Genomic DNA, 26,803 nt, shown 5'->3' on the forward strand with positions numbered 1-26,803 from the left:
TACCACGAGATCAGCAGTCCTGGCTCGACACACACTTTCACAGGAGTCACCGGGTATGTCACTACTCCTGTCAGCTTTGATGGAACGTGTTACTATTTGGGACACACATACTAAACCCTCTGCGCAATACAGATCTGCAATTAACACTTTTTTAGCCTCTTCTTTCAGCTAATGAAGCATTCCTTAACACCACCTTGTCCCCCACAATGCTGTCATCACAACTTTACAATTTCTTCTAATATTCAAAAATCTTTTCAGGTCCGGCATTCTCAACAGCTCAGGAATTTCTCTTCCCATTACCAGCACCTTAATTGGCCTTCTGAGTTAGCTCAGATGTCAAATCATAAGCCATTTGCAAACCAGTCTTCACAAAAGACATTCAATGAAAAGATCTGGTAAACTTTCAATCACGTTTTATTTTTCAACTGGCATCTATGCACAGAACTCCCTGAGCAGTCTCACAGCCATAGCTTCCAACTGCATGGAGTAACTCTGCCCCGTTAGGAATGCCAACATTCCTGCTAGCTCCCGTTTCCCCTCTCTTACCAGTATGCGCTTCACTCTTCCACTATTCTGACAACCAGCAGGAACAACGGAGATTCCCCTTGATTTTGACCAAATGAAAAATCTCCCCCTGCTCAGCAAAGTCACCGACTACAGGTGCTAGAAATTCACGGGCCAGTCCCCTAAAAGTCTCAAGTGTTGGTCATGAAAACGGAATATATCTCTTCTTGGTCTTCTGGCTTGCAGCTGCTCTCACTGAGTCCATACATCCGAATTAACATAGAAAGTATCCACAATATAAAGACTAATGACTCAAGGGAAGAGGAGAAGAAGGAAACAGAAGATACAGCTTAAACCGAAGGGTCTGCTGTCATTTATAACGTCAGCCTTACATTCAGGCTCGAGTTGGTACTGCAAATATTACGAAGCACTCACATAGCTGTATTTTTGATGATCCTTCCTTGGTCCATTTTCTGCCCAATACCATGCACAACAAACACAATGTGACTAGTTTGTGGTGGCTTGTCTTCTAACGTAGCTTCTTCTACATAGCCTCTATGTAGCCTTGTCCCACTACTTGAAGCTGCAGAAAAAACATTATCCTAGATCAGTTACATTCTACGCAGTGCAACGGTCTTATATGTTGACAGAAGCTTGATTTGTCTCAGACCAATACATTAAAGTATTTTGAAAAGAAGATTATACATAAAGGAATAGCATGTATTTTTAAATATCTGCAATTTTAAACTCCTGAGAGATTTGAGCAACTAGGTGATATTAATTGTATCAGTCAATGTATGACTAGTAAAGACAACTAATTTCAGAGATGTTTTGAAAAACAACTTTTTAAAAAACAGTTGTATAATTGTCCATCCACTTTTACAACACAGTACCTTTCTTCTGTGTGTCTCAACCATTAAACTCCCTTACATCTCCACCTCACTGCCACAGCACGGAAGGATCGTGGAAATGATCTGGCCACAAAACTGACAAGCGTTGTCATTCCTTCTCTGACCCAATTAAGAGAGCTGGTTGAAAAGCTTTACAATTTTTCATTTTGATGGGGAAAACCTATATTTTACTTCAAGCGGATCCAACCTCAAATTTCCCCGCTCGTTCTCCAGCTCAGCGGCCAAACCAAAAATCAATTACCCGGAGCAAATATGGCTATTCTCTCAGTGCCCCGCCGATGGCTTGAGAAACCCACGGGCACAGCGTGTCTCCATCCCCCTCTAGTGACAGACCCACACAGAGGACCGCAGCCTCGCAGCAGCGCTAGCTGCGCGCGAATCCAGCAACCCCTTCCCATGGCCCCGTCGAGGAAGGCAGCATCGTTCCCCACCACAAAAATTGAAACAAACAACTTGTTTTGTTTTTAAGGAGGAGGAAAACGCTACAAAGCCACTAAGGGCAGTTTTTACACAGGATAGGTTTTGTTTACGAAGTGGGCTTCTATTTGATATTTCTCCTCCCGAATTGTTTAGGACAGATCTTACTTATTATTTATTACACACTACTCAAATTATATTCTGGACACAGAATACTTCATTTCTTCTGGAACTGAAGCATTGAATTATATTAATTCTTGACAAACATTAATTAAGTCTCCACCCAAGAGCCCTGTGGGGTAAGAGGGCATTAATTACAGAACACAGGCATGGAGATTAAAGCCAAACCTGTTACCTGGTCTTGTCTCTTCAGAAATCAAGGAACAAAACAGATGTGTATGATCTTGTTTTTGTAGTTGTCCAGCAGTGCACAGGAGCACCACGACAAAGAGGACAAGTTCCAGTTTTCTAGGTTGGCAATAATCTGCCTTTTGCTTGAGAGAGACCATCCTCTCTTCCAACCATCTCAGCCTTACTGGCTTTAGAACTGGTACTTTTGAGCTTAAATGAGCCTGGATTCCTACTGGAAACAATTTCTGTCTAAATGCTTCACCCCTTCTCTCAGTTCATACTTCTGTTTAATGAACTGAAAAAAAGCAAGAGCTGGCGAGAGGGGAAGGTATGATCATGTATTTAAGGAATGCATCACCGTATGCAAGTACACAGCGGTGAAGTTACGGCTGCAAAGGGAACCGTAATTCTTACAGCGTAGCTGCTAGCTTCTGCCACTGTAATATTTTCATATACTTATTATGTAATGCTAACTGCTGCACCCAAAATAATAATAGAATATGTAATAAAAATAAGTCATAGCCTATTCACATCTAGTTATAATTACGTACAACAACCTAAGGACCCTGATATGCTCTTCTGTAAAAACTGCAATGGCCGAAGTGGGCTAGTCACATATTAAAACTTCAAACTTGAAATCTCCTTCTAGTGTTAAAGTAACAAACTTAAAATACTGGTATTTACAATACTCTTTACAAACTCTGAGAAATATTACCTTTGGAAAACCCCAACTTTTGTGTAACAGTTCTTGCAATTTTAGATGTTGTTGCATCACTGTAAAGATACACTTCATCCACACTGTGCCAGTCCACATGGTTGCGACTCAACTTTAGACTATGAATAGCTGCAGCAAAAAGGAACAACATTTAATTTAGATGGGTAAGAGGAAAAAAAAGCCTCTTCAAACACAGAGAGAGAAGAGTAATTTACACATAGGTTAAAATCTAGAGCTCCATTATACCTAAATCTGTATTACTTCTTACCTTGAAAAGTTTTTTACGTTTAGGATAATTTGACCAGGACAAGCAGCAGTTTGGAGACCACCTCTGAGGACATTTCACATCATTCTCCTCCCACCCTCATTTTGGGATGGTAGGTTTCCAAAATATTCCCTTAGCTGAAAACAAAAAACCGGGGCGGGGCAATGCATCCTGAAATATTGCAGGTTGGTGTGATGACCAGGTGGCTGCCCCATGCACTCCCATCACTGGAAAAAGAGCAATTTCACTCCCATCTTCTCTCTCCTGTGTCCGTACAATGAGATCCCTGGTGTTGACCGGACGCTGCAGTAACACAGAGGCTTTCAAGGCTCCATTACTAGAAGGCTTCCATTGCATTTCTATCCTGTCAGAAATATCTAGGAGCTGGAAACGCGGTTCAATGAGAAAGCCTCCGAATGAGTGATTTCTGGCACAGAACAGAATCTAGCTCTTTCAAAAGCCATTAAGAGCTCTAGTGTTTTTTGTGCACTTCTTGTGTTTTCCAGATTTGGAACTGATTGAGCTTCGGGACCAACCTCATGACACACTGCCTGATTGTCGGGATTAAGCACAGCAGGCATGTTATAACGCAAGTCAGAATCTCTCATCTAAGGCTTAGAGCTTGCTTGAGCAAAGCGGTACCACAGCTGTATTACTAGTAATTTGGATTTCACCTAAGTTTGGAAATTCACTGCTTAGGTCTCATCTAACGTGGGATATACAAGATTTGGAGAGCCGACAGCAGCAACAGCCCTGTGACAAAAAAAAGTGTTATTTAACTGTCATTGGTCTTGCTAAAAAGCCCAAAGTCGTGCAAAACACCCAGAGGGATTGTTTTGGGTTTGGGTTTTTTCCATAACAAGTGGAGCTCTAACCTGTGCCCTACTTGAAGCCACTCAAATGAATTTTTTATACTCTTCTAAAAACATTCTGAGAAAGCCTGAGCCATCGCGATTTCGTATTTTAACTCTGCTACAGCACAAACCGGCCACGTTAAGCTAGACATTGTGACCTTTCTCCTTCAGTATTTTTTGTTTCTTTGCCAAGGCAGATAGACCTAACGTAGTCTGATGCAAAATTAAATGAAGTCTGTAAGAAAAAAGGAGATTAGAAAAGGATTACCCCTTCTGTTGTAGTAAACAACTGACTCACAAAAAATAACTAGAACTATGTTGCTGTTTTACACTGACAGCAAGAACAGGAAAGGAAGCAAGCCTGACTTTGAAGAGCAGACATCTCAGCTTAGGCTAACGACTGGCCAGAGCAAGAAGCAATCTAGTGAGAACTCAATGAACTTGAAAGCTGATTTTTCGTAAGCATCCCTGCAGGTGCAGAGATGAGTCCATGTCCAGAAATCTCAATTTAGAACTGGAGAAGGAGAGGAAATTCCCAGCAAAACTTCCTCTTTCAGACTTGGAGACAATGCAACAGTGACCGTGATGTCCTGAGACAGGCACGTAGCCTAGTGGCAAAGGCAAGGGACCTCCTTGCAGATGTCTCTGCAGTCTCCTCCATCCTCAAATCCATGACCTGTGTAGACTTTTTAATGCGTTGTCTAGCAGGTCTTTAAGAGCTGTTCCACCCACATTCTGTAAAATCCCTCTCAGAGTGTGGTCCTTGGAAAGCTGACCCAGGAGGGCTGGAAGCACCCTCTTTGGAGAGCATGGTGCTCAAGGTCCAAAGCATGCAGAGGAAGAGATGGAGAGGTCCATGGCTGAGTCACTTACTATCACTGGAAGAATAGAGTTTGGGAAGGAACAATCCTCAAACTCTTTCTGGAATCAAGTCCAGTCTCTCTATTGGAAAAAAAATATACAGAGAGAGGTAGGTTTTTCCCATGCTGCATGAATTATTCTCACTTGGGAAGAACAAATTCCTAACTTTTACTCTTACGGTGTTCTTCAAAAACACGTATGTTGAAGGATGCATCAAAATCAACTACAAGACATGCATGCACTGAGGAATGGCAAATGAACTACCCAACACTATTTCTCTGCATATTTAGTAAGGCCTTCAAAAGGGAACCTGAGAAATTTGGTCTACTGTTAACATAAGCACCACATGAAGCTACCAGTAACCTTCAGCAGGACCGTACTTCCTTGTCTCTTGACAACAGAGTAACTTACCTCTCTGAGATGCGTTGTTGCACATTGCATTCAAGCTCAGATATATTTCTTACAGCACTTGGACTACACACCCCCTTCCTTTCTACCCAGCACCCAGAATAAAAATTAAAAAAAAAAAAAAAAAAGAAAAAAAAAGTGTGTGTTTGTTCTTGCTTCTCAGTTTTCCTTCAACCACAAAATATCAGGAGTTTTTAGGGAAGAGGCAGGATCCAGAACATGCATACGGACAATGCTTTTCAGAGAATTTACCAATTTGCCAGTAAGATGATACACTGTGCAATTTTAATTGATATATTTACTTTTAATTTTGCATTTCTCAGTAAATTTTGTTTACCAACACATTCACTGCTTTGCTTGTGAGTGCCTGTCCATGTGCACACTCCAAAGTCCAAACCAGCTGCAGAGAGACTCAATCACTGCAAAACAGTGGCTGCACGACATTTCAAAGGCACCAGGCACTCCAGTGCAGTATTTTGCAGAAGTCTGGATAACACTTCCAGGGTGTCTATCTTACCAACCAGGAGTAGACACATGCCTTTAAAAGTTAACAAGAGTCTCCTGGGTCAAAACAAACTATGCTGGGTGCTCTACCTTGGCACTCTGTTTTGAAATCCCATGGGATGCGCTGTTTAAAAAGTCTGCCTGAGGATCAATGGACCCGTTCCACAGACCAACCCATCCTCTTATTGAGGTGGGGTGAGATTTTGTCTCCCCTTTTTTATTTTATATAAACATTGGTATGTCTGTTCATCTTCAGACCCTGAATGTGATGTCCACCAGTGGAACAAAAATCCCCTAACAAGGGAAAATCTGTCACCCTGACCTCCAGACCCTCTTGGTGTGCAAGAATACCCCTTCAAAATAGGAGTGACACCCCACTTGATGACTACGGTTGTGCGCTCTCGATCCTTACGTAAGCATCTGTCCCAGTGATGAGATGTCTGGGGAGAGAGAAATGGTACACCCTTGCATGGCAGAAACCCAACTGAGAGAAGAGCTGCCTAGCTGAGATCAATCACAGGGATAAATGATCCACAAGCCATGTGTGCATGCATATCTAGGCAGAGACAGCGGTTCTCTGTCATTATGCACAGGAGATACCCTTTAGGTAAAAAAACCCTGCAATAAGGTACCTCTTCGTGAGGGCCAAGACTGCACTGAGGACTGTGAAGAGATTCTCAAGAGCCCAACCAAAAGGAGCTTCCGCTGGCGACGGTCCCAGGCTGTGTTAATAGCAAGGCAGGGAACAAAAAAAGTGTCTTTGGAGAGGATTTGATAGCAGTCTGAAAATAAGCATCCTAAAAAAAACCCCAAATATGCAAACTGTGCTTTCCAGGTATGGGATAACAAGGGCTCCCATCGCTGTTTTGAACACAAGGAGAGGATGTTTTCCTGAAGATGATGAGATAACGGGATTAACATTCTTTTTTCAGAACAAACGGTGACTGTTCTATAAACCTCTTGCATGCTGCAGAGGTGCTCAAATTGACAACGCAGGAGCTGTTCATACCGAGAGATGTCACAGAGTGTCAGGCAGTCACCAAGGCACGTCGTAGCGTGGCTGAGGAAGCCAAGTCTCAGAATTCAGGTTAGGCGGTGGGTATGGCATAGGGGAACGCTCTTCGCGTTCATTCCTCTGCCTTCCGGGTCCTTCAGGAGCACGCCTTCGACGTTTACGCGTTCTCTCCAGGGCACCAGGCTAGGACGTCGCTAAGCTTCACCGAGAGCTGACTGCGGCTACGGCATCTCTGAACGGCAGGCACGGAAGATGAAGGGTCTCCCGTAAAACCACGGGACAGGAATCTCCCTGTGGATCAGACTTCTTGCAGCTTTCTTTCCACATGAACTACTCCTCTGACACCGACATCATGCACAGCTTTCTAAGCAGGCCTCTCCAAAGGTGCATCTTCCCCAGCTGCAGAAAACCCTAGGTATTCTGCACACTGCTTAGTTTTCTAGTTTGGGATTAATGGCCAAGCCCATAGAAATGAGACCAAGTTTTGGTTTCCTCTCTAGCCAGAAACTAGAAATGAAACATTTTTCAGGAATACCAACCACGACAGACACCTAGAGTATGAGTAGGGGGAAGGCACAACCCCGCTGTAGATGGAAGACAGCCTGACGCTAGACAGCAGCGAGCACGCCATGCAAAGCCAAGGAGAGAAGCATAGGGGAAGGGGAGGGATGAAGAAAGGACTTCTTTCAGCTGAAGAAATCAACGGTTACTACCGTACGAATCTCCAGTTTCACCAAGATAGATGAACACAGAGGGAAAAATCCCCCTAAAAAGTTTAAATATGAAAAATGAAGAGGTAAACATAAAATATAGAATACATATTCCTAAAGCCTTGAAGAACCTGATCTCAATGAAACTGCAGAAACTCATCTTGAGTCAAAAGAACCGCAGAATAACTGAGGAGCAGAAAGCCTGCGCTATTTTTTTACGCCCGCGGAGAAGCTGGGGGTGCGTGCACTGCACGTGCGCTGCTGGTGCAAACACCCTCCCAGCCCAAGGGCTTGGGGGGCTGAACGCCTCCAGGAGCAAGTGCAGACAGACAGGCACTTCGACATGGCATTTCACGGGGCCAACAGTTTAAAATTAAATACCCTTTTAAGGTAAGCACCTGGTTTTTCCTTGATACTTTCATCCACCTGCCAAGACCAAAGCATGGGGTGATTCTCTTTCATCAGAGTTTGATTACGCTCAAGTCAAAATCAATCTAGAGGAAAGCATCTTCGAAGTGCTAAAAGCTGGTATTATCTCCATCTCCTCCGCAAAGGCACTGTCCTTCCAGTCGGGGCTAAAGACCAGAGGAGGGATACATACTGTCTGAAAACCTTTCCTGCCTTCTTTTTTTCAGGGATTTTAAAATAAACCAGTAAGCATTAGTTTCTGCACAAAACCCTGCCACATCATACACGCAGCTGAGAGCGTAATTTGTTCACTATTGTTCTTTCTTAAACAACTCTGGCGTTCTGGTATGTAAACCTCAGGTACAGCTGCAGATTTTAAAACCTTTTTTTATTTATTTAAAAAACAAATGCAAAGCCATTAAAAAGGCTATTGCTCTTAATTAAATTGGGCTGTTTCACATTGCTGTCATTTTTATATTGCACTTCATCACCTCTCAATTCATCAATGTCACGATTTGTTATATAAGCACCTACTTTAATTTTTTAATTCAAGCACATTCATTACCACAACTGAACATGATTTGGAGAAAAAAATATACAAAATAATTTCAAAATTACAATCACAAAATAAAAGGCAGAAGTCCTTTCTTACTGCTCAGGACAGCAGTCTTCACCTTTAACAGACTTGAGTTCCACGTGTGAGAAGAGGCAGGAAAAAGTTTACTATTAAATGCTTTGATTCCAGGCATTTTCATTTGAACCCAATTATAGAAAAATATAATTAAAGGAAGTCAAAAGGCAAACATTTATGCATGTCAAAATAAATTCTCATACTTTACAATATACCCAAGAGCTAAAAGAATATATGGTATGACAAGAATAACTCTAAACCTACCATGTGCATTTACATTTTAAATTGAGGGTGCAGTTTTCAGAATTCTAGTTCCACAGTCACTGAAGTCAGTAAAAGTTTAATCGCTACTGGCTTTATCGGTGGCAGAGAAAGACCAGTGACAAGTACTTTTGAGCCTTCTGCAATCATTAATGGCTCCTGTAAGATCTACTCCCTCTTTCTGAAACAAATTTGCACAATATCAGCTGCTGCAAAGTTCAAAGTTGTTTTCTGCAACACAGCAGCCTTTATCACGTATTCTATAGAGCTTCCCCTTTTTATATCATATGTGCAAAGTCTCATTTCATTCCAGTACTCACACAAAAGCTACAGTAAAAATATTTTACATCATGAAATTAAAGATACATGCATTATCCAAAAAGTGGCAAAAAAAATTCCTTCTCGGACATAATTTATCTTATACCAGGCCTGCTGTGACTCTAAAAAAGTTGCTTTTAGTTTATTGAAAAAGCCAAACCACATACAAAGAGTGTAAGAAACAAACGTTTAGTTTTCATCACAGTCACAAATAATTATAGTAAGGATTACTGCATGGTACTGTTAGCATCTACTTTTCTCTAAGATTCACAACACTTCTACTTTTCTTCTAAGATCTATGATGCTTTTTCCTTCCCTTTTGAAGGAAATGGCATGAATACAGCTCAAGAAGCTGAAGCATGTAAATCTAACACATTTAACTGATATAAGCAAACTAGAATTTAAAGCTTCCGAAGCCAGGAGTACTACAAAAAAGAAATCTACAGTTACTGTACCTTGGGAACGCTTTCGCTTAAGACATGCAGCATCTGAATTCTCCTTATATCCTCTCCATTTGAACAAAGAAGGGAGGGAGAAGGGAGGGAAGTAGTAGAGAACTAAAAGTAAAAACACTGAGCTTCAAAGTAAAATTTTTAAAAGGGGTGTCATTTTTTTCATTAGCATTACCATTTTTAGAAAAAAAAAGTTGGCACATTTTCTGAAACAGTATATACACTTAAAACTGGTTTTAAGCAAAAGTGTCAGGTCACATTAGCCAAATTCAATTTCTTCATAAACAAATTATGACATCACAACAAAGCTTTGTAAAAGACAGCTGGAACACAGTGTAATCAGACTCACCGAGTGCCTTTGCATTTACACGTACAAAAGCATAAACGCTCTATTTGTACAGGGTAGAACACAGTAACCCCTCTTACGTATACACTAAACATTTAGAAAAAAAAACCAACTCAATTTTAAGCACAGCTCTATTATTTTCGCCAAAGAGTGTAAGAGGATCATTAAAAGTTAAATTAGACAAAATATCCTTCTATACCCTGTTCTGTAAGGCCTCAAGAAGCTGCCTTCCACGGTGATACGCAACAGCATGCACGCTTTGCCTCTGAGCTTCCCCTTGAAGGTAAGGCAAGTCCATAACTTCTATTCGACTTTCATTTGTGTCATTGCACTCCTCGTGAGAGCATTGAGATATTGCACAGCAGCCCAAAAGATTCTTTTTCAGGGACTTAAGATATTGGTGCTGTGTGATTATGGAAGAAATACTTTAAGGTAAGTGAAAGCTGCTGCTAAGGAGCTTTAAAGTTATGTGAGCAGGAAGAAGCTGCTCTTGGCGCTTACACAACTTGTATTTGCTCTTAACTGGGTTATGATGGGTATCTTTTATGCTTCTGCTGGGGTTCCTCAGCAAGGCTGAAAGTGAAGTCCTACAAATCTACGTCTTCTGTGTTACTGCTCTGTGGGCCCTCGCTCATACAAATAGTCTTAATTTCAAAATGTTTTAGCCTCAAAAACCTGATATAGTCAAGAGAGTGTGTTTAAATCCAATCAAGAGGCTGCAGCCTGGCTTCTAAATCCACAAAATCATTAAGCTGCGATCACCTGAAATCAGTTATCCTGCTGGAGAGTGGGGAGAAACGCAACTGAATGACATCTTCCCCTACAAACACCAGGAATAGTTAAAACCCTCTGATCCAGTAACTTATGCCAGTACAAGAGAGTGATATTCCTTGTGTCGAGGGTTGTGACTGCTGGTCCAGGATCACACCTCTTCACACCCTCAGCTAACAGCTCTGTCAGCAGATGCCTTAATACAGATGCAAGTGAAGTATATTACTGTTGCCCGTCCGTTTTCTGGAGGAGAGGAAAATTAGGCTCAGAGCTACTGCACTTGGAACTTGATGGAATAATTTAGTCTACAGAATGGTTTACTGGCTGTGGCAACTCAAGAAGCATATACACAGGAAATTCAAGTAAAGTATAAGGAAAAAAAAAAATCTTTTTTATGGTGAGGGTGATAAAACACTGGTACGAATTGCCCAGAGAGGTTGTGAAGTCTCTGTCGTTGGAGATATTCAAAACCCCACTGGAAACATCCCGAGCAACCTGCTCTCGTTGACGCTGCAGCTTTGAGCAGGGAGGTTGGACTAGATCATCTCCAGAGATCCCTTCTGATCTGCACGACTCTGAGTCTATGAATATGACCTTCCCATCTGAAGGTTAACTTAGCCAGCTGTGACAAAAATTCATTGTTAATATAAATTTTTTATGAACAGAGCCAATTTTACTTGAAATCTAAGGCAAAACAAATCAACTATTCCAAATGCAACTTTTATAGTTTTTGCAGCATCTAACCATACGCTGCAAATCCGTAAGAAAAACCAATAAAGTTATGCAGTTTCAAGATCAACGCGTTTCAAAAATTCCTTCTGATTCTGACTCACTGGATTTTTTCTACCTTTTTTATCATCTGTCACAGAATCATAGACTTGATCACAGCATAATTTCTGTTGAGGGGACTGCTGGGGTTCGTCTGCTCCAACCCCTCACACAGAGCAGGATCAACTTTTCAGTTGGATCCAATTTCAAATTTGGATCAGGTTGCTCGGGCCATTTCCAGCTGAATTTTGAGCATCTCTCTGTGCAAATACAATAAACTATGTCTTATCCCTATCTTACTATCACATATACTAAGGTTTCAGCTTCACTTTACCCTAATTAAATGAATATACCTAAAAAAGATGATGGAGCAGCAGATGATAGGTACTCAACTGCATTTATGATAGTAACAGCTAACCAAGTATTCTTAAAGCAGAGATAGCAAACCTTAAAGCTGTTAGAGGATATTATTTATACCGGGGACCAGTTTATGATGTACCCCTTGAACAACTGCTCAGTGGTGTCAAATAGAAGAATCAGAATTAGCCCTCACGCTGGCCGGTATCACCTGCTGCTACCTCCCCAGGGCATGCTGAGCACTTGCCGTTCCTGCTCTGCTGTTTGGCACCATCGCCGCTGTACGGAAGGCAAGAGATGGCAGTTTTACCACGTACCAGGCAGCTGTGGGTCCCACAGACTGAACCTCCAGCTGCAAAGTCGGACTGTGGGACAAGAGCCGCTCATTCATCCTTGACCGCTTCCCTGCGCCTGAAGCGGTGGGCACCTGCCTGCTCACGGCTCCTCCGTGCTCGAGGAACTCACAGCAAGGGATATGTGGGCTTCGGCCCCAGAGCAAGAGAGAAAAATCAACACTTAAGTAGCGACATTGACCCTCCATCGAGAAGCTCTCGGCCTGAGCATGACTGCCTTTGTTATGGGTAAATACAGTTAGCAAAAATACCTAGTCTGAGAACCCTTGAGAACCTGCTGTGATCTCAGTTCATGGTCTTTTTTATCTCACTGACTTCGTGTTACTGAAATCGCTTGAGAACACTGCTCCTTTGATAGACTACTTTAGATAGGTCCTGAACTCACTGTCTGCCTAAGTATGCACAAAAAGCAGTTTCTAAATCTTACATTATTCTGTAGGTTTTAAGCTTATTGACTACTAAAAAGGAATTATGATACCCTTTTTGAATTCCTTTCAAAATGATTTCATCTGAAATATTGCTTCAAAGAACAAGCGTTAAACCTAGGTCTTTCTCAGAAATATTTATAGAATTATTTTACAGTACTAATATATTTAAGTGTCTTCACTGGGTATCTGCAGTTCAAGGAAGGTCAGTATTTCTGCACAAAGGCAGAGTTATAAACCATTCTCAGTGGGATCAAATAAACAACCCAGATATTTCCATATTTTAAGGGTTGAAGTTTGTATCATTTAAAATTTTGAACCTAAGAATTTAGATCAAAACTCCACCTCGCATCTTGTGTTGATATTAATTTACATATGTTAAGTTTGAAGAATGAATTTTCCCTAAGACAAAGCCAATATACAAAAAAGCCTAGTTTACCTGGATGCAAAAAAACAAGTACTGGACAAACGAATTTGAGGGCCCCAAAAAACTCCAACGTTGTCTACCTATCGAGGGAGTGGCAGAACAACAAATCAGTCCTAGGAGCCCACATACACTGTTACAGCAGTGCAGCTTCTCGTTTAGGGGTTTAAGGTGTCATTAGACTCGATTGTTTTCAGCAAAGACTTGCATGGCAAACATGAAGCTCTACTCCTCAATACAACTATAAAATGACAATGTGATGACCCTCATTTTGCTCAAAAAAAATTGTGTAAAATTGCTTTATGTAATGACAAGACAGAAGATGCCTTCCTGAAGCTGCCGCTATACAGATTTGCATTTGTGCAAATTTGTGATTTGCATTAAGTCAAATCCAGGCTGCAGACATGCAGTTTCACAACAAAGCAGTCGAAACGCAGCCAAACCCCTAATTCCTCATCCTAAGTGTGGTTTCCTCCTGCAACCGTATCGGTTACTCCGTCTTAAAAGGCAGAATAGCAACATCCTTTCCTGCATCTACCAACAACAAAATGAACTATTTAAACTGAAAAATGTATGTGGAATTTGGCCAGGATCAAAGCAGACTCCAGGGTGACAAGATGTGAAACAGAGTGCGGTGAAGCCATGGAGGAGATGGGTGATGCCCTGGCAGGATTTGCGTGCACCGGGACTCCAGCAGCGTTCGTCTGGCCTGGCTTTAGGCACCTCGGGAGGCAGAGCTCCCTGCGGAGTCGATGAAGAGAGAGGCTCATGCCCGCAGCATCCCTCCCCGACACGCACACGTTCTGCCTGGTCTGTGGCGGTCTGCGGAGTCAACACCTCCTATGGATGCTGCACGTCAGAGGTCGCCAGTCAGGGTGGCTGGCCTTTCACAAGTGTTGCAGATGCCAACACATTCGGAACCAAACATCCCTCCCGAAATCTCAGAAATATGACTGATTTCTCCAAGCAGCAGATAGAGCTCTGGTAGCTGGGAATCACATCTATGAACTCCTACAGAACATAACCTTCTTGGAGACAAATCCAAGTCAACTGGGCATTGCAAAACTAAAGGTCTCATTAACCTGCTTGGACGGTCCTAAGAACTGAAGTGCCTCACGTCTGCATTCTGCCGTAACAAATAATTTACCTGAGAAAGTCACGCCACTGCTGAGACCAACAGCTCAGCAGACCACCGAAGAGGATCAGACACCAAGGGGAGCCAGGGACATTAGGCAGCATTAACACAGTTCATTTTGCAAGGCACGAAATTAAATATTTAATTAAAGGGTGAAAATCAAAATGCCACTACAGGCAGTTTGCTCAGAGGGATCTCCCACGGAAGCAGGGGTCTCCAGGCTGCCCCACGGAAAAGAGAACTTGAGAAATCGTTCACCTAAGCACCGCCTTATGCTGTTCTGTTACCTTCAGCATTTACAGCCTCCTGCGGTCCCAAACAACACTGGAAGGCAGCATGGGCGTTCTGTTACTTATAGGCCACAGGTTGGAGATCCCTATTCTGAAACATTTTGCACTTTTGGAGGAAGGTTTGCTTGGATTAACATTTTAATAATGAGGCATGTATTCATGGACCACCTGCCATCAACAAAAGCCCGGGATAAAGCTTAGTTATTTCCTTGTTAACATGCTACAATCCAGGAGCAGAATTAATAAATCAAATCACTGGAGTGGGACATCGTTTTTCTAGATGTAAAAGTACTCTCCTAAAGTGTATCCCAAAACTAAAGATATGAGGAAAGAAGAGGGAAGCCGCATGCTGAGCAGCTACCCTTCACAGGTCGTGCACCTAGTGCTCACTGTCAGTTTTTGCAAAGACGAACTCATCTGTACGGATGACCCCACGCGCAGACGGGAAGCAGCACCACTTGCCCTGTGCTTAAAGGGGGTGATTCCATTGCCAGGAATGCACTGGGCAGGCTGCGCAAAAGCTGAGGGTGCTAAACACCTCGTAGACTTGCTAGCAATTCTCTTTTCTTCACGAAAAGATTTCAGAGGACAACAAAATAAATAAATAAATATGATTAAATTGCAAATAAATTGTCAGCCGAGTCTTGGATGCTAAGTTCCAGGTTATCGTATGTTGCCCCGAGTTAGCACGCTGAATTAGCAAAAATTATCCAGAACAGGAGCAGCGAAGTGGAACTTGCTCCCAATTTTTCAGCCTACTGCCACCGCTTAGAGCATGGCTGGGTCAAATCAAGAGCCGACAGGTTTGCCTATCGCTGCTTGTTGACCAGCTAGTTTTTCGTTATTTATGATGCAAACTGGCATTTTCATATAGAAAAGTAATTATGTCTAAGTACCAAGAGACTGTTACAGCAGATCGTCTTAACTTTGCTGAGGAATTAGATGTGATTGCTAGTTTGTCATCATTTACAATGCTTTATCACAGCATTGCTAATGGTGACTTCACCTCTCAGTGATATTTACAGACCTATTCTAACTTTCACTACTCTTAAGTAACAGCTACCTGTAAACCTCGATGGGACCAAAATATGTTTCATACAAGATGCAATTACAAAAAATTGTAGCAACAAATTGTAACATTTAAGAAATTTATAAACAGAATTCAGCACTTCTCCAACTAATTATGTTTACTTCATCCGTGATAATAGCAGTTGTAAAGCTTCTCCCAGTGCCATGTGCAGATGGCAATCATGGATGCCAGCTGATCAGAGATGTATTGAGAGGCATATTATAATGACAAAACCACTTTTCACACTTACTGTTAGCTATAATTTTCCTGCAACTCTTCTATTACTACAAAAAAACTCTATTGAAAGTTATTGGTGACTTTACACGTATTCCGTTTTGAAGTGACGGCATACATAGCTTTTTTTTTTTAACTTTAGTTTTAGAAAAGGCACTGGTATCTGAATTTGGATTTTCTTTTTCTGATCTTTTATGTTTTTGTAAATATCAGGCATTGCATCTTTCTCACCACTCTCCCCAATCTCTCCTACCTTAAATCTGAAAATTTCTGCTCCACAGACCAGAATTTTTCTGAAAAAACAATGAACTCCCTTCCTCACTCGATAAGGAGAATCCAAGTACAACCGAAGCCATCCTTCCTTCCTTCCATCAGAAATTAAGCTACCAAAGGCTGGAAGCACTCAGCAGCCACCAAGATGTGCTTCCCAAGTAAAAGCATAGTATCCTACCACAAACAGCACTGCACTCTCAGCGGGGGTACAGCTGTACTAACAAAGCTGAGCCTTGTACCAGTACGCTGGAACAATAAATCACTACAAGCACACAGAAATACAGGTGGAAGTGCCTTTCAAACGGGCGGTTGTACTGGCAGAGTGCTGGGGCTCAGGGGTCACACCGTTTTATGCACCTACCTGACAGAGCTGTTAAAGCAGAAGACTGTACTGCAGGCTTGGCCAGAGGAAAAGATCTTTTAAAGTGATATAAATAGAAAAATATATTCACAGAGTCCTCGCTAGCCTTGAGGGGAGTTAGAAACTTAACTACTCTCTGCACTGTTGAAAAAATCTCTCCCAGTCAACAAACGCTATTCTGGTTTTCCTTACAGTAATCACAGAAGAACCCTGAATACTGCCTTGCTTCTAATTTATTAACAAGCTTTTACTTGTGTGGTCATGTAGTTCACACATAAGAACTCCTCCAAGCTCATGGCCAAAACACAGCCACTCCTACATTCTGTAGCTGTTTTGTACACAGTTGTAGTTTAAAGAGTTTAAAAATAAAGTTGCTTTATAAAGAATAACACAAACCAAACCCTACTAAAATATATTGTGAGGCCTCTGTACTTGCAGCTCTTGGTTTGTAGACTGTTCATCAAGTGACAACCAACAAACAGAAGTGAAGCATGAAAGCCAAAAATACGGAACTTTCGCTGTGCTACACTTAAGCCCGATCAACCAATTCAACTGCACACATTAAATAATAGATGAGTAATTTCAGAAGGCTATTCTTAAAAACATTAAATGCATTCGTCTGAGATTCACAAGAATCCTAACTGAATGTCCTCAGCCTGGTCATTAAAATATAAGGACTTCCATAACAGAATGAATGCTCAAGATTTACTATAGCTGAAAACTACTTTAATGAAGTCACAGGCTGAACTAGAATGGAAAATGAAATGTGACCTGTAAAACCGATACTCCCTTTAGGGCAGAATTAGGAATGCTGGCCGGAGAGCTAATAGCCGCTGTGCATTTGGACATTGACTCTTCTTGTCCCATCAAGAGATTTCAGTTTGAAGAGAGATTTCAAACACAATTAAAAGATAGGAAACACAAAGCAAAATGGGAACAAGAAGTTTATCCATGAATATAATTTTTACAGCGTTCATCAAATGTGCTGCAGCAGGAAATGCTACAACAGCAAAATGCACTGAAAAATGGGAGAGCAAACTGACGCTTATAACAACGTTCCCCACTACATAGGATGGAAAACCATCACAGATCACATTCTTAAACTTAAGAAAAACAGACCCCAACTGTCCAGAGAACATACTATAAAAGTAGTGATCTAAACAATCTTACCCTCCTTCCCATCAACAGGTTTTGATACTTCCATATCAAAGCTCTCTTGCAGCTGCTGGCCTTTGAAGCGGTTGAGGTGCTCCTGTTCTATCAGGTTACTTTCCTCCTCTTCCAGAGGTTGCCATGTACCATCGATAAACCACTGTCCACGCATTACAGGGATCTTTTCTGTTTCTGAAAATCAAACAAGAAGGAGGGTTTTTTTTTAATGCAACAAATCACAAACTGACAGCAGATAAGAGGGAAAGGGAATTCTCTTTGGTGTTCTGATGAAAACGTTACACTCCTGCTGCTGGGACCCCTAACAAGGTAACCACAAATGCCTCAAGAAACGCCACCACCTTTTCCCATGGGGCTGAAATGAGTAGTGAAGGTAGTGTTCATCTACGAACAGCTGAGGTAATGAGGCCACGTGTTCAGAGTGTGTGTGAGGATGTGAGAGGTGGACAGAAAGATGCAGATTCTGCAAAATTTAAGGGTTCAGTTCAAACAACAGGCCAACTTTAATGGGATATACTCCCCTCTACCCAGTTGCCTTGTACTTTCAAAAAATTAGGAACTTTGTGAGACTCATGCTTCTATATAAAATTTGACTGACAATAAGCACTGGTTTCAAAGTTATCAAGAGGATGCGGTGTGAGGAGATGCAAAACCACCGATGCTTGCCCTTACTGCAGAGAGCCTTGTCTCCTTTGGGAATTGCACTTACAATAACCCAAATTACACATCAATTAGCATAAAGGGTGATTTTAAAAAGGAAAGTTTTTTTTTATTAAAATCAGTCTTTCACCGCGGGCTGTTTTCGGTCACTGCCATTCTAGTTTCAGTTTCAGCACTCCAAATGAGGGAACTGGGTGCCCAGCATTTGGTGTTCACGTGACAAAAGAGAAGTCTATAAAAACGCGTCCTGGTGTCTATTCTTCGTCAAACTGTGCTTGATGCCGGCACTAACTACTGCGGCTGCAGGGAGCAAGACTTCTCCCCTTCTATCTACCCCTGCAAGCAAGCTGAGACAATAATATCCATTGTGGCTCAGCTCAGAATCTGTCCTCCTACATCTGGAAAATCAAGGAGAAATACTGTGTGTGCCTGCGCTCCACAAGCCTGTAAGACCCCAACCTCCAGCCTCATGGGACCAGCACGGATACAGCTCTGCTGCAATCAGACCACTGACCTCCAGCACACGCTAATGCGCGCTGCTGTATATTGCATACGTACAGAAAGACTCAGCCAAATGCAAACATCTCATGTGTGTGCATACTAACCGCACATGTTTAGCTCCCCAAAGCAGCTAAGAACTCAACCACAAAAGGAAAGACTCAAAACAGGAGAAGGGGGGAAAAAAAAGGCTTTACGACTCAAAGATCTGTTCCTACCTGGAAGGTGGGAAAAAAGCTGGTGAGGACAGCTTAGAAAAAAAACCAATAAATGCAAAGAAACAGTAAAGTAAAATTAGGTAAAAACCAACCAAACAAAAAACAATAGAGAGCACGAATATTTCAGAGTTACTGAGCGCAGGAAGGGAAAGCAGAGATGCCCCATCTATCACCAGACCAGTACAAACACAGCTGGGCGAGGTGACCCAGCCAAGGGGCAATGGTTTTTAGCCCGGCTACACGGCTCTGTTAGCGCAGCCGCCAGCTCAGGTCACGAAAGCATCTGCTTCCCGGAGCACCGCTCCGGGACTGGGCACATTCCCACTAAGCTTGATGGCAGTTCAGAAGTCTCTCCATTATAGATATGCTGCTAGTGCTCGTTGTGCCTGTGCACACTAGTATACGCTATATACGTTTTTTTTTCATATTAACTGCTTGCAGATGAGAATGTAATAGAGAATTTCAAGCACCTTCATTACTTGGAACCTTTAAACTATTCTGAATTCTTCATCCCTCAGACCACTACAAGCTATGAAAGTAAAAGGAAAAGCTCCTTAAAATAATCTCCCCACAGGGCAAGTAACACTCAAAATATTTCCAAAGCCAATTTTGAAACCTTTCCCATAGCAGATTTACAGGTAAACACTGTTTGTACAGTACTGGAAATGATGATAATCTCTTAACGCCCCACCTTTGTAACAGAAGGAGGGCACCCTTGCAGGTGTTGGCATCCCTAAGTTGGTCCTGCAGCCATCAGCAAGGAAAAGTGAACAGCAGGACAGCTCGAGGCGGGGAGGGAAGCGGATGCTGGAGGCAGATGATGCGGAGCAAGGAGCCCAGATTACCACTGAACTTCCCTCACTTGGCGCTGGCGCACGCCTTTCCTATAAAACAGCCCCTCTGTGCACACATGGCACAACGCAGAGAGCGAATTTCCCAAAACAATGGCTCCGAGCGCCACAGCCTCTCCCATCCCAACTTCCCACAGATCCCAGTTTTCTTTGGCAGGCGTGGGGCGTGCTGGTTCATCCCTCCCAAGTTGCCCAAAGCCCCATTCAAACTCTTCAACCCCCCCTGCATCCTCAGCTCTGCCTATAGAGAACACAGACGACTCCGGTCTCCTTGGCCTGACCAAAATGCAGACAGCAGTAGCACAGGACCTGCTTCTGCCATTCAACTTCTGTTTGCACACCTAAAATAGCTATTCCGGATCGGAGCCAATTGTTCTGCGCTGAATTTCTAACGTTTCGGATGCTGATGATCCATCAGATGAATAAAGAGGTTGGGGTGTTCAAAGGGCGCGATTATTTAATGAAAGTGAATCCCAATGCGTCAGAAGAACAAAAGGGCTGAGTGGCTTTAAACTGTCGAAGTTAATAGTCGATACAAATGACAGAAAATTCAATTGTTTGTGAAAATTTAAACTGATTTTGGAGTCTACATCCCACCAATGAAGCGTGAAACACAAGTATTGAGTTTTCATGCAATGAAAGTTAACCACAGCAACGCCAGTTGTCACCATATACAGTAGCTTCTCATCACGCATTTGTCTTAACCTTTGCTGTATTCCCCTACATTTTACACCTGTCAGATACCCGCATTTTTCAGTAGAGCCAATACACACAGATCCAGTTAGGTTGCCCTTACAAACAAAGCACCGTCTGTAGGAAAAACTGAAATGCACATAATATGTGAGCGTAGATAAAGGATCCCATTGTTGCTGAAGCAATGACACAACTACGTCAGATGTTAATCCTTACTGGGAAAATCTGCAAGCAATTCCTTAATTCTTGACTAAGCATTCTGACGAGGCTCCATTCACTGAATCCATAAAAAGATTTAAAAAAAAAAAAAAATCATATGAATACTATTTTGTACTCCAAACCAAATGAACACAAGACATCTCTTTTTCAGTTTTGAAGGGCTTTAAGTTTTTCACTTGGGAATTTCCACCTACAGATTTCTAAAATTCTAAACATAAAGCATTAAAATAAACATTTTCAGGCTCTTTTTGCCTGAGAGAAACTTTCCCATGGTGGTTCTTTACAAGAGTAGACTGTGGCACTCAACAGCAGCTCTCAAACATAAGATGGGCAGTGCCTTTTCCAGAAAGGCTCAGCCAGGAAAAATCGGCATGTTTCAAATAAGAAAATTTTTATTGTAAAAATCTTTACAGGATAGTTTAGTTTGGGAACAAACTAATATATCTGGGTCTGGAAAGGGCATTTATATGGAAATATAAATCACTTTCAGATCCAAAGACAGATTGTTACGGAGCTTTGTTTTCAGACTAGGGCTTTAAAACCTAAGCAAGGCAATTCTGTTTTCCAAAGTTCAGTGGGATTTTAGAGGGACCCAGGAGTTGCTTTTTTTTTTTTTTTTGTCCTTCCCTCCTTTAAACCATTGCACACTACGCGTGCAGCCACAGCACCCTGACCTACAAACCTGTCTTACTTCCCACCTCCAGCTGGATGGCAGGTTTGATCACCGCGCTACTGGGAAACCTGGAGAGAAAACCGCCGGTAGAGGAAGCGAGTAAATGACGTTTCCTTCCATCAGAGGCACGGTTTGGTTTTAAGAAAACTGAACGCTGTCTTTCAGAACCGGAACAATCAAATCTGTGATCCCAGCCGACAATGAACCATTTCATCTTACTTCTCATCAGGCTTGGTAAAGAAAGAACAACCGCCCGTTAACATCTGCGTTTTCAAAACTGAACAACGATGGCATGACATTGTAAGCGTGTAATGCCGGGTTTCAGTCCGGGTCAAAGTCCAACCCCAGTCACGATGATGATGACAACCCACGGATGCTAAAAGTCACCAGCTCCAAAAGCAAGAGGCATTTCAGTTAAGAAGAAAAAGTGGTCTATTAATGGTAAAAAGACGGAATACTCTGGGTTGGGTGGGGAAACCAGGCGACTGCAACACACGAGGAGATTTTTCAGTATAATCTGTGGACTGTGGGAAAGTGTAAAGGCATTGATAAACACAATTCCTCTGTTTAATCTTGGACAGGTGCTGTTCTTTAAAGACTTCTCTGTGATTCATCCAGAGAACTTGATGCAAGCTATTACAATAACCACCATTAAGAAGCGATGAACCAAAATTGCCATTTTGGCACCCAATTTCACTCATTCCTATCCACCTTCAATAAATTCATTCATGTCTCGGACATTCAGATGATTTTAGAAAGCTTAAACTACATTCTTTCAGTTATTTTTGTTTTACAGGAGAATTAAATACACATCATGTTGCAATTTAATTTTTTTGCCAACACAGCATTCCAAATCTGTAATATGAAGTGTTATTTGTCTTTGTCCTTACAATCTTGATCCCTAGGAAAGGATTTGCCTTGATTTCTTCACTGCCTTAAGTCTTACACCGTATAATCTGCAGTTGGCAGTGCTTCAAACTGAAAGGTACCAATATATTTGGCCGGTTATACACTTGCATGGCTTATTTATACAAGAATTTCTAAATAAATTTGAATGGCAGGGATTACGAGTTGATGAAAGGCACTTTATTTTAATTAGTCATACATATTTTACCACTTTTAGAAGAAAATAGTTTAAGAGATCTAGACTGCAACAAAGGATTTATTTATCTTTACACAAAAAGGTCTTTCTTCCTGAAAATCCAAAGAATAAAAGAATACAAGTGCTGTAATTAATGATGTGATGAGACAAGAACATGAGCGATTTGCATTATGATAATCACCTAAATCCTGTGAATAACAAAAATTATGTTAAAATAAAAACTGTATGCAACATATAGTATACACGTGGGCAGTAATTTATATATGTATACCCTAACTACTCCTTTTTTGTGAAGATCTTTAAACTGTGTGATCACATCCAATATAAATTGGATGAAAAAGCTAACTAATCCATCAGAACACAGTATGAAAAGTAACAACTGAGCAGAATTTGCCTCCATTTTTCTTTTTGTACTACTACATGAATATTTTAATTTGTTTCCTGCCACCACGCCGGTTGAAACAGCGTATACCTGAGTTTAAATATTGTACAGCTCAGATGTGGCTCATATGAGCCTCTCTCACTTTGCTTGGTTCGGAACCAGGAAGCAGTTGCAAAACCAAGACGATACAGAGATAATAGCTAAAGGTTAACAAATAGAGTTTAAACAAAAAGCCTAAAGGAGACAGAATAAAATTATAAGAGAGTAAGATTCAGTAAACTTCTGTTTCATTGCTTCAAAGCTGGGGTCCTGTGCAGATGGCTTGATGGCAAAGTCAAGGCACTTCTGGCACTATTCACTCATCAGTCTCAAGACAGCTATAACAATTTACCCACAAATGAGATCTAAAAGGTTAATATAATATTCAAAGGCTCAGAATTTTAAATTAAAACCTGTGTTTTGCTGAAATTGGCAATCCCAATTTCCCAGATTTCCAAGCCCAAGAGGTCGGACAAGAAACACCAGCTCATAAAACACAGTCAGCTCGAGACGCTTTTCAGTATCGTAATTTCACATTCCCGCTTTTCAGTGTAGTAATTTCTGTTCCTTAAATTTGTCTTCCTTATTACTACAGTTGCAAACAATTTGCAGTGCACGAGGATAACATCTGCACAAGCTGAAGGTAACTGTGAGGCTACCATATGTGACATCTCAAGCTGAAAGGTATTTAAATAACAAAGAGAAGTGCCCACACATTTACCAAGGAAAAAAAAAAACCTGGGCAAAATGGCCTTTTTTTTTTTTCTTCTCCACAAAGGCCTGCTAAAAGTGCTGCACATCCTATGTCTTGCACATCCGATGTCACTCCTAGCAACTGCAATACGCACAAGAACCTGGATGTTGACATGAGCCACTGAAATAAATGTATTCCAGAAAAACACCAAGGGTACTGTCGGAGACTTTTTAAAATTTGCTATCCATTCCTATTGTATCAGGCCTAAAATTGTATTTTGGGTATATTAACTACTGCACAGCCCCTAAGACTTTTTGCTAGTGCAAACACTTAAGTGTAAGGACAGGTATTACTCGACCTCTGCATCAGCGCGCATCCTGCCCACCCAGCAGCCACGGCCGCTACTGCCTCTACAGCAATAACGATTTGCAGATTCTATTTTTGCCAATGCAAATGCACAGAGTGCATTCATGCCGGGTGAACAAACAGACGTTATAATAAAATAGCCCAAACCTAAAATTTCATTATTTCACGTTCACTAGGAAACATAACAGACTTTTTTTTTTTATAGCTTAGTCTTCTACAGCTTTCTAGCTGTTCCCCAATATACTATTTCAGAACAGAGCAGGTTACTGACTTTTGAATAAACGAAGCCACTCATTTAATCATAGCCCGCGTGACCTTCCTTTGTTTAACCACAAACACGTGCAATCTGTTGGGCTCTTTCAAAAGTAAAAACGTAACCTGAAGAGGAGTTCAAGGGTGAAATCCTGGCCTCAGAAAATTTAACAGAGCTACGTGAATTTACAGAGCCAGACTTTTATTTTTTTAATCGGTGTCTGAGATGAAAAGAGATTTCATTCACTAAGCAGTAAAGGATATTATTTTGCTGGTCCATCAAATAACTCTAAATTGCTTTATTGAAGCAATTTCAAAATTACAGGTGGAAGTTACTTTTGAGTTTCACAGACACTAAGCACATTAAGAGCAATCTGATTGGCATAGACGGGATTTTCTTTCCAGACTCTGATCCACAGAGCAGCTACACACGCGAGCCTCCGCGTTTGCTTCAACGTTAGACGCAGCAAGGGAGGAACAGGCGCTTTGCTCCACTGCCGATGTGAAATTGCCTCTGTTTTACCAAGACAGCCTGAAGCATTCAAGCAACAGCTTGTAACTGTTTTTCCCTGAACCATTTTTAATCGGTTTACACTATGAACTGAGCAATCCAAAACGGTAACAAAAGGCTGATCTTTGGGGCTGGTTCAAATGTCAAACACAGAAGGAACCCCTCAAAAAGAGATGAATGCCCTCAAAGTCCTCTCTCATCTCAATTGCTGTATATCACCCCAAAATATAGTGTGTATCATGTTTTTCAAGAAGGATTTTTCTGGTTTAAGATAGTAGTTTAACTAACATCTCTGCTATTGCTCTTTATACAGACCTGAACCCTATGGTCCAAGTCAAAATCCTAACGCTCACCTCACCAGCCGTGTCAACGATGAGCAGCAAACGCTCATCAAAAAACCTTGGACTGCTGAAACACGAAGCAGGGCTGTAGTTTTAAGTTTCGAGCTTTATTTTTATTGGATTCTTATCAATTAAAATAGTTTACCAAATTTCAATACCAGCACTCTGAAGTGAAGCAGTAAGCTGTAGGAGCTGGTCCCTCATCAGCTCTTTTCTCACCCAGAGAAGCTTGCGTTTTTTGAAGTAGCATTAGGCGAAAGCTAAACCAACCCACAAAACGATGACTGTGCCACATGACAAACATGTGAGTACCTCCTAAAATGTAAGCATGTGCTCAAATCCCACTGAAAGTCACGGGACTTTGGCACAATCACACCCTCAGCTCCAAGCGTGTGCTCTCCCAGCCCATGCTCTTCAATCGGCTTTTTGTCAGCGAGCTCTCAGCAGCGCCGAGCAGCAATGATTGTGTACGTACAGTTTGAGCAAGTAGGTTCCTATATAGGAATATCTTTTAAAAAAAAAAGAAGAGCAAGGTTTTTCCTGTGCATGTCTCAGACTAATGCACAAGATGAAGAGACTCAAGGGCACACTAACCTTTGCTCCCAACTCCTTCTCTCTTCTCCTCTGCAGGGATGTTTTTTCTGCCCTCTCCTCCTAACTTCACTTCTTTTTTCTGTCTACTCCACCCCAACTCCAGATTTCCCTACACTTTCATGCCCAGATTTCACTTCTTCCTTCAATTTTTTTACCCTATAGGTTTTTCCCTCCTTTGAAAACCAGCATGATCTTAGCTTCTTCCACCTGAAATATCACTGCCTGGGACCCCACTTGTACCTCATACTCCCTTCATCCCAGCACTCCACATCCATCACTAACCATGCTATTCACAACATTTACAATCTCTAGAGCTTCTCCTCGCCAGTTCCACACCAGGCACACTCTAGCGTAGCTTCAGCTGCTTGTAACCCACTCAAACCCACCCACACTAACGACCTTTTCTCTGGCCAACACTCAAAACCGCTACTTCATCTTCACTTTTTTCAACCTTACAGATACCACTGACAGAACTGCTCATGCTTATTTTAATTTCTTGCTCTTCTGCAAATTTTTCTTCCGTCTAGTCCTTCTGCTTACTAACTTACACAGAGTCAGCTCCTCCAGATTCTTCTCGTGCTCCTTTCGGGGCAAAAAGGAGCTCTGCCCAAGGTCTCTCTCTGCCTTCAGTATTATTTTTTCCCTGGACAGCACGTCCCCCTCACACACATACTCACAGAAATTCACCTGTCATCTATCTTCAATCTAGCCCCGTCCCCTCCAAGTTAAATCCCATCCTATTTCTTTGATATCGCCACAGTCGAATCAGTATTCAAGCCTGAATTAAGTCAGAACAGAACTCCTGATCCTTCTCATCCCACAAACATTTTCTGCTTTCTCAGCTGCAGTAGATAACACCCTTCTGCCTGTCACCCACAACTTGAAACCCAAGTATTCCCCGCACCCCTGCCTTCCTCCTTGTCGACCAGATCCAGCAGGAAAAGCGCTGGACCACATCGAAGGGCAAGCACAGCTCGATTCTAAGCTGAGTCCATCCTTAGCTTCTCTGCTGTAGCCGACACCATCCGCTGGAGAGCAACTCTGTGATCCTGATTTACAGGAGTAAGACAACAGATTTATTTTGCTTAAATAATGCTTGTAAATCACAAAAATAAAAGCTGAGGACACGGAAGAAACTTGCCCTCAAAG

At 41.8% G+C, this 26,803-nt stretch overlaps 1 protein-coding gene across 2 annotated transcripts in view; it reads right to left on the reverse strand.

The window, feature by feature from the left end:
* The window catches only part of DDHD1 (DDHD domain containing 1), a 67,796-nt gene that overhangs the window by 34,866 nt on the left and 6,127 nt on the right, over positions 1–26,803 (reverse strand). Inside the window, exons 2-5 of one of the 2 annotated variants that reach the window (XM_075150762.1) lie at positions 17,562–17,735; positions 9,589–9,690; positions 2,899–3,027; positions 940–1,087 (exon numbers count right to left, since the gene is read on the reverse strand). In XM_075150762.1, the coding sequence (XP_075006863.1) occupies positions 940–1,087; positions 2,899–3,027; positions 9,589–9,690; positions 17,562–17,735 (553 nt within the window). The remainder of the gene's footprint in view (positions 1–939; positions 1,088–2,898; positions 3,028–9,588; positions 9,691–17,561; positions 17,736–26,803) is intronic. The other variant, XM_075150761.1, reaches the window with a different exon arrangement.

Source organism: Calonectris borealis, chromosome 5, assembly GCF_964195595.1.
Source record: "Calonectris borealis chromosome 5, bCalBor7.hap1.2, whole genome shotgun sequence".
Taxonomy (NCBI): domain Eukaryota; kingdom Metazoa; phylum Chordata; class Aves; order Procellariiformes; family Procellariidae; genus Calonectris; species Calonectris borealis.